Genomic DNA, 8,460 nt, shown 5'->3' with positions numbered 1-8,460 from the left:
TACAGTACCCTCCTGAGACGCCAACGCACCTGTGTAGCCCATGATCTAAATTATAAAATATTTTTGGTATAGATTATGTCTAGATACATGTTGTGTCTACATGTACATTATATTTATATTTATAGTAAAAACAATATATTTAGAAAAGTAAAAACATTTTATAATTTAGAACGAAGAGAGTGTTTGGGTTGCAACCGTTGGTCGGGAACGTATGCTGCTGTTTGGTCGTTTGCACTTTGCAGCAGGAGACGATGACGCCGTCCATCCGTCACCGAGTCGTCGCTCCGGCGGATTCCTGCAGCTGCAGGCGAGGCCATTCTCCATGGGCCGGCCGGCCGGTCTGTTTCTCCGAAAGTGCCGGACGACGCGGCATTGGATCGAGTCCATCTTCGAAATTAAACCAAACACATTGTAAAGACTTTTTTTTCTTTATTCTCTGTTATATATAAGTTTATATTATTAAAGGAAAAAAATATTATCTCGTTGATTGACTGACCGGTCGGTAAATTAAAGTGGTTACTGGAAAAGAGAAGTTGTTCGGTGGCCTTCCACTTAATCGTCGATGATCCACTTACACTTAAACCGACTGGGAAAACGTGTATGAAAGGATGCAATCTAGTTTTATCAGTCAAACTAACTTAAATTTCACTAGATTTATAGAAAATAGATTCAACACTTAAGACTCAAAAAAGTGTATATGTTAATATATATATATATATATATATATATATATATATATATATATATATATATATATATATATAGATATTCTATGTTATATCCTGGGTACTGAATATTAATTAGTACCCGAGCCTCCTACCGCGCACCTGGCTCACCGTCCTCCGCAGACTCAGGCACCTACGTCAAGGGGTTTGGGGCGGCCTTCCGGCTCAGCCACCCGGCCCGGCCTTTCGATGACCCGGCCCGGCTCGCAATCAGATTTTGGAACCGCTCCCCAACCCACTGCCCACGTTCTCTGCGGTTCAATACCAATCAGCTCGGCGTTTCACCAAAAAAAAACAGCTCGCTCCGTCCGCAACCCTACCGGCACCACCCTGCACCCATCGGCGCCACCCCTCACCCCTCCGGAGGCAGGTCGCAGGGTGTTGACAAAGCAGACTTGCAAGGTTGGGGCTGGGTCCGCGAGGCGCAGGTGCCGGGACTGACCTTGGCGATCTGGTCCAATGCCGGTGAGGCCAAGCAGCCGACATTCATGTGGCCTGCTGGGGAGCGTGGAGCCCGATGAGATCCAACCACAGCTATCACAGCCATGGCTCCTGCAGTGCTGGTGGCGCACAGGTATTCCATTCTGTCCCCCCCGCATCTTCATCTGACATCGCCGCGTCCTGCAACTCTCCCATGATCCAGATCCATATGCTGAGGCACCCCTCTCCATCTAGACTCCATCTAGACTGGGTAGACATCAAGTCTTCGGAAATTATCTCTTCCCCTCATCTTTTAAATATGGTCTCGATTAGTCATTTGTGGCAATCCTATTGGCCTTACCCAATGGTAATTTCTCATAATTTTGTTCTTGTTCAGTCATAGGTGAAGGCGGTCATGGTGGCTTTGCGGAAGGGCTCGACAGACTGTCTGTTCTTACTGTAGTGCCGCCTGCACGTTCAGAATTGAAGTGGGACAAACATAGAGCTTCTAGCTTTCGCATTATCTGCTGATTTTCCAAAGTCACTAGGCTACAGAATAGGATTGAGAAAGTAATCACAAGACTCTTTAATTCTTATCAATGTCAGATATTGATCTTTTTATATTTTTTTTCATTACATATTTACATCTATACGTAGCTGGGAGTTATAATGGTGCATTAACAGATCTAATCATTTTTATTTGTTTGTTTAATTCATATGCAGTGCCATTGTGTGATAATTATTAAATAAATTAGTCTACTTATCTATAGTACAGATGATTCAACATCTCTTTTTTATAGAGATTCATAAAAAAACATCAGAGATTATATATGGATATGCCAACATATTACTTATTTTGAATTTATTCACAGATGGAATTTTTTCACCTCCAATTCTGATGCTTAGAGCTTATTTCATAAACACCAGTTTTGTGCATCTAGTTGTTAATTAACATATGTGGGTAGAGGGAGTGATTTCTTATCCACTTAGTGTGTGACTGACTGATCCCGTTAGTTTCAAATATCTATATACATCAATTTGTATATAGGTATTTCATATTTGGTACATGGTGGCATTTAACATTCATGCTGTCATGCTATAGTTTTCCTAGCGCCAGTGGCTCTTTCCTGAGATCCTTGACTTATGTTAGTAGTTATGGCATAATTATAATTTTACTAAGCTATTAAATTTATGCGTCTGTAGATCATCGGTCACTGCCACCATTGCCACAGATGATGTGCATGCCGGACAAGGCCCCGGACACTCATCCAAAAGGTTCTTTCTTTCACAATCTCACCCTGTTATATTGATTTCCTTTTGGACTCTCATTTGCAGAATACATAATGAGCCAGTTGCAACTGCATTCTTGTTTTGAGTGCATTCGTAAATATACGATGTACATGACAGAAATGTGGTATTCTAAAATGATTTTGACTAAATGTGTTCAGTTATTGGATGGAGTTGGTCGATAAGATCCCTGATAACCCAAAAAGGGTTGTATTTGAGAGAGCACACAACAAAAAGGGTTGTATTTGAGAGAGCACACAACAGAGGTCGGTAAATGTTAAAACTTTTTGTGCCTTTTTCATGTGTTGGACCTGCCTTGCCCTTTTGGTTTTTGTTAATCTGTTGATTCTCTTTTTAGGTTCGAGGTTCCACTACGTCAAGACAAGAGGTTGTCATCTGCATTGGGTAGAAACTTCTACACCGGATCCAAGGAAGAGAGGTGCTCAGGGGGATAGCCGTACGTCAATTAGGAGGAAGGCTGCACGGATAAATTCTCCAACAACACATGAGTATTTGCTGACCGGGGTAGACATAGAGGTATTCTTCCTTTAACGGACTCATCTTTCTGAATATAAAAACTATTAAATATGGAACTCTAAAATGGTGGTTTCTTGCCACAGGTGGGACAATCTGTTCCTCAGCCAGAGGTAATTGACATCATTGATTTTTTTTCTTGCTTATTATTTTGTTTATGTTAACTAGCTACCTTTTTTTTATCTCGGGTATTTTATTACTTCCAAACCTCAAATGATTTGGTTATATGCGCTGCATGTGATGTCTTACGAATCTCAGTAGTCTTTTTTATGTCATTTTTAAACTACGTTTAGGGACACTTGCTATTAATTGGTTTGATTGGTCTCATGTTTTATGCTTTAGAATGTACTTTGTCATAGATTCGAAGAAATCACTTTAAGCAGCTTGTCTTTAATATCTACTAATATAGAAAACATCTGCCTCAACTTTTATCATGGAAGTTCATGTGTTTACCTGAATAATATTCAGTACCCAAGCCACCCAACCCAAGCGTGACCTCCCCCGCCTTCCTTTTGCCGTGATCCCGGCGCCCCACGTCCCCTCCCCCATTGGTTTTTTCCTCCGCTTTTTTTCATTTCACCCTTTTATTTTTCGGTCGTGGAGTGTTCCTTTTTTTTTCCAATCGTGGGCAGCGCCAGTTCCTTCTCTGCTCAGCAGATGTGGCTTCGGTGAGGGCGCCCTCCGGCCCCTCCGCAACTGGCGGTACCATACAGCTCCACCCACTCCGACCTCGATCCTCCTCCTTGTCCTCCTCCCTCCATCCATCTCCTCCACTGGAGGCGGCGGCGGCGCTTTATCCGCAGGGCCCCTCCGCAGCGCTCCTCCGCCCCGTCCTGCTTCCCGATGTTTGACGACTTCAGCCTTTGTCCCCACGATAGCGACGGATCAGGCGCAGTAGGCCTGCGGAGCAGCTGATTCCCATCGTCTGGCTGTATCACTGGCTTCTCCCACCACCACAATGGCATCCAGTCCCCAGGTTGTCTTCCCTTTTGTTTTATTTGCTTTGCTCGTTTGGACATGCTGTTGATTCATATTTCAGTTTCGTTAGAGATTGCAGTATCAAATCAATTTCCTTCTTGTGTACACATCTATAAATTCTACTTGCCTATGATCTATGTCAGATCCCAGAGATCTCCATCCTGTGTTCAAAATCTGATTTATTCTGAATATTTATTAATTATGCTTACTGGTTAGAGCTAATAGTTTCATCAGTGTTATTTATCATATTTTTATCAGTGCAGATCACAGGCGCTTGCCATCAAAGCAGCCTCCTCCATCAACTCCCCATCAAAACATGCACCTACAGTACTCATTAAAACCCACTTTACAACTTAAGTAACTAATATATTGAACAACGAATTAATATTTCATATATCAAAACACAGTTGCATTTCATAACAACTTAAGCTCACTATTGTTGGAAATGTATCAGATCAGTGCGCTTGTCTGCTGCTCTTGTTGCACTATTCTCGGACATCAAATAGTTAATGCTTCTGTTGCTTTTGTTAGTGTAGTGCTATTCAGTTCAGTATACTGCTACTCATATTCATGTTCGATTCAGTTGCTAGTTTAAGATCAGTTTAGTCTATGAATTTCCAGGGGGGTCAGTTCAGTCTATTGTCGAACTGGCTTCAGTTCAGTCTATTGTCGACCAGAGGGATCAGTTCAGATGGCGTGCTAGTTTTGTCTATGTTTATGCTTCTTTTGTTGCACTATTAAGTTTAGGTTTCAGTTAAGGAGAATCTAGTTAGACGAAATTCAAGTGACTGAGTCTATGGTCAATGTTTGTGAACATAAATATGTTAAAGAAAACTTGGCAATGTCGTCTCTGCCACTTATTTGCATGTTATGCTACCCTGTTTGGAGTGTAGGTACTCAAATATATCTAGTAGATTTTTCTAATTTTTTTTCTTAGTTTTCTGCATTCTGATGAGTGACAAGAGTAAAAATTAAGTTTTGTGCTCTAAGAATCATTTGTCCGCACCAAAGCTCTTTGTACTGTTGCAACCATATAAACCTATTTGCAGCACCAATATTTGTAGTCATGATGAATTTTAACCATCACATCTCATTGTTGAAATCACTGTTCATATTTCCTATGTCCCTTCCCCAAATCATTATGAATAATTTGTCCTTAACTATAATCGTTCGTTTTCCCGAGCACTAATTGTTTTCTGCATCTATTATCAATTTCTTTGTTCCAAAAATAATTTTCCTCCAAAAATATTTTTCCTCGTTTCAATTGTTGTGAGGTGGCCATGAGCATTATCTGCTATGCCTTCTCCTGTCCTATTGCTGATGTGGTCCTGCGCGAGCTCTATTCTTTGGTTGCGGACAATTTTGGACGTTGAGCCGGATCTTGACTGCTTGTTGTGGAGAACTTGTTATTTGCTATCGATTCATGAAAAAAGGTGTGATTTCAGGTGCTCTCATTGTTGGATCATGTTAGTTTGGTCCTAAAATATTCCCTTAATTTGGATGATGTTGATGTTTAGTTTTTTTGTACCATCTGCAAATTGCTCTGCTTCCCTCAGTTCTTCTGTTCTCTGTCTTTTTCCTTGTTGCATGAAATGAGCCTGCAGATTGTTTAGCTTACTTAGAGATACCTTATTTATATTTATAGTTCACAGATTACTACAGGTTGTATAGTGAGGATTGACAAGGAGCCGGACCTTTCTTCTGCATTTTTCTTTTCAGTTTAGCTGTGCTTATTATTACCCCTTTTTTTTTACTTTCAGTCAACATTTGTGAGACCTGATCTCCTGTCCTGTTTCACTAATCTTTTTTTGCTTGTTTAATCTAATAAACTGCTACTCATATTGTTGTTTTTATCTTCTACCTATTGCCCACTTGAGAATGCTTTAGTACAAATATGAAATATGTTTCAGTAGGAACACTCAGTCCTAATATCCTGATCTCTATTTTTCTGTGCGTTCAGAATAAAGAGCTGTAGATACTCACAACAGTGATTTGCTTCTTATTTGATGATCCAGTTCACTAATCTTTCTTAGTTAAGTAAACATCTCCAAGTATTTCCTCTTCATGAAATAGAAAATTTTTACTCCTTTCCTGTTCACTTCGTTCAATATTATGGCTCTATATTTTGATTTCTACCTAGGTAACAATTTCCCTTTTGAATTGAACAACTAAACTAGCTGCATTAGTACTGAAACAAAATCATACAGTGCACTCAAAAAAAGTAAAGACCGCACCTGTATTCTACCTCTGAGAACAGCTCCACTTTTCATAGCAGATTATGGCTCTTCCTCATGAAAAATGAGTCATTTCATTTCTACCTAGGTAACAATTTTCCTTTTGAATTGAATTTGCACTATTTGTCTTATTTACCTTGAAGTACAATGCAATAATTTGCAACTAAAGTAGCTGCATTAATTAGTAATGAAACAAAGTCAACAGGCAGAAAAAGTTAGTACTGTTAATGTTAGATCCCTTCATACATGGTCAATATGATTTCGTATATGGAATGGCATCGGCTAGATTGACATGGCTTATGGAATCTTAGAATAAATTAAAATGTTAAATACAGAGTGATAATTTGCTTCATTGGAGAAATCAGGAGAGATGTTTTAGTGCATGGGCCTGAAACTTTCTGCACCTAGCACCAATAAAAATTGAATCATATACCTTATTTTGTCCGTATATTAGGACTCCTTATACTGAACATTGGAATTTTTTTATCACCCTGCTGAATATTTGGCATGGAAAGCATGCTTTGGTTTGAGCTGTAGTCATCTACCTGCAACTCCAAGATACTGTCATTGCAGCCAGGTGAGAATCAACAAGCTTGGCTGCCCTCTGCATTATAGTCATGGTTGTTCTTGCTTTCCCTCCCCTCACTCCTTTCATCTGGAAGATAGCGATATTTTTCACACATACTGTAAATATACATTAAAATGTATGATACGTGTTTTTTTTTCTTACCAGTACTCACTATATCCATTGCAGAATTATCTCATGGACTCAACAAGACATTTCATTCATTCAAGCACTGCGTGGACCATTATTGTTGGAATCAGTGTCATTTTTTCCATTTTCTTTTTGTAACCAGCCATTCTGTTATGAATTATCTCATGACTCCTAACCAAACTGTAAGGATAAGGTAATATTGAGGCTTTTATGGTCCACTCACTTCATTATGTAAGATAGAGAGGTTTTTGCATGTACATATTCATTATCAATAATTAATCTAATTCTATGCTAGATTAAATATAATGGAAGTCTTATCTGGCCACACATAACAATATCTGTGACTAGGCTAGTTTGGCCGCAAATATTTGAGGTTTCTATGGCTCCCTAGCTTTTTCAGCACAAGCAGATCAAATTAGCAATGGAAAAAAAAATTAAAGAAATACAAGCTAATATTTTCTTAGCTTTTATTGACTATTGAATTTGTCTCTGAGATAGGCAATCAATTACTTCATGAATTTTATACATGTATCTTATTGCAGGTGTTTTAAGAAGCGACTGTCATAGTGCTTGTGTACTTAATTGATGTGTTAACAAGTCGGGTCTGGGTGCTATGCAAATGAAGGTCAATGTTAGCAGCATCCCAAGTGTTTGCTGAATGGGGACATATAATATAATCAGATAGGAAAATATACATGATAACAGGCCATCATCCAGAAAAGCTGTGTTGCATTGCTGCATTCTACAAATGACATCCAAAGCTCTCAATGATGCAGATTTCAGTTCATCAGAATGAAAGACTTGGATGTCTGTGCGTCATCATTGCCGTTCTACAAAAACAAATGGATGTCTGTGCATCATCTTTGTAACTATGATAACGAACGAAATGGTACTATTTGTGATTAGCATCATGTACTATTGTAAAATATTACGAGAACATTGTCTCCTGGGACCGATTCACAATTCTTAGTAAAATTAAAATAATATTTATAGTTTAGATAATGAATTATCATTGTTGAGAAGTAATTCATCACAAGGAACCTAGTGTAGAAAGAAGGAACCCAGTGTAGAAAGAAATTAACGGCCAAATATATGCATCCATGGAGGCCTAGCAGAAAAAAATGACCCCATAACCGAATTCTGTCCATGTACACGAAAAGAACAAAAAAAAAATCAGCTAGAAACGCACAACGGACCCAAAAAAAAACGTCCGACCAAAAAAAAAAAAAACAGGTCAGAAACACACAAAGGACAAAAAAAAAAAAAGGCCAGAAACACAGGCGTAAGTAGGCAACAGCCATGAAAAAAAAAATCAACGAGCATCGCTTAGACGGGCCGCGGGCGATCGTGCGTCATCTGCGGGCGTGGGGATGGCCTCGGGTACTGAATAATAATCAGTACCCTATATATATATATATATATATATATATATATATATATATATATATATATATATATATATATATATATATATATATATATATATATATATATATATATATATATATATAGGGAGAGGCTATTCAGCAGCCGGCTACAAAATAAGTTATTCTGTAGCCACCTCTAT

The 8,460-nt window shown here is 38.8% G+C and overlaps 1 protein-coding gene across 9 annotated transcripts; it reads left to right on the top strand.

Annotated features, from left to right (window-relative positions):
• The first annotated feature begins 974 nt into the window (after window positions 1–974).
• LOC136500483 (uncharacterized) lies at window positions 975–7,881 on the top strand. 9 transcript variants are annotated; one of them, XR_010770050.1, is made up of 8 exons: window positions 975–1,299; window positions 1,543–1,715; window positions 2,349–2,420; window positions 2,594–2,698; window positions 2,791–2,969; window positions 3,053–3,079; window positions 4,203–5,976; window positions 6,933–7,880. XR_010770050.1 is itself a non-coding variant. In XM_066495838.1 (7 exons), the coding sequence occupies exons 3-7, from the start codon at window positions 2,378–2,380 to the stop codon at window positions 5,917–5,919; spliced, it is 369 nt and encodes a 122-aa protein (XP_066351935.1). In that variant the 5' UTR covers window positions 975–1,299; window positions 1,543–1,715; window positions 2,349–2,377; the 3' UTR covers window positions 5,920–7,881. The 9 variants fall into 9 exon arrangements, 4 of the variants coding, with proteins under 4 accessions (XP_066351935.1, XP_066351936.1, XP_066351934.1 ...); XR_010770049.1 differs by having other exon boundaries at window positions 4,203–6,266; XR_010770047.1 differs by having other exon boundaries at window positions 4,203–6,755; window positions 6,933–7,879.
• Window positions 7,882–8,460: the final 579 nt, after the last annotated feature.

This window comes from Miscanthus floridulus, chromosome 13, assembly GCF_019320115.1.
Source record: "Miscanthus floridulus cultivar M001 chromosome 13, ASM1932011v1, whole genome shotgun sequence".
NCBI lineage: Eukaryota > Viridiplantae > Streptophyta > Magnoliopsida > Poales > Poaceae > Miscanthus > Miscanthus floridulus.
The sequence above is the reverse complement of the archived record's forward strand: the minus strand, read 5'-3'. Positions and strand labels throughout refer to the sequence as shown.

What these genes read in the sequence shown, in the direction of transcription:
- LOC136500483 (XM_066495836.1), top strand. Translation starts at nt 2,378, where the DNA reads ATGATGTGCATGCCGGACAAGGCCCCGGACACTCATCCAAAAG. An exon ending in CCCGGACACTCATCCAAAAG is followed by an intron (nt 2,421 to 2,593) that starts GTTCTTTCTTTC and finishes AAATGTGTTCAG; the next exon opens with TTATTGGATGGAGTTGGTCG. An exon ending in TGAGAGAGCACACAACAGAG is followed by an intron (nt 2,699 to 2,790) that starts GTCGGTAAATGT and finishes TTCTCTTTTTAG; the next exon opens with GTTCGAGGTTCCACTACGTC.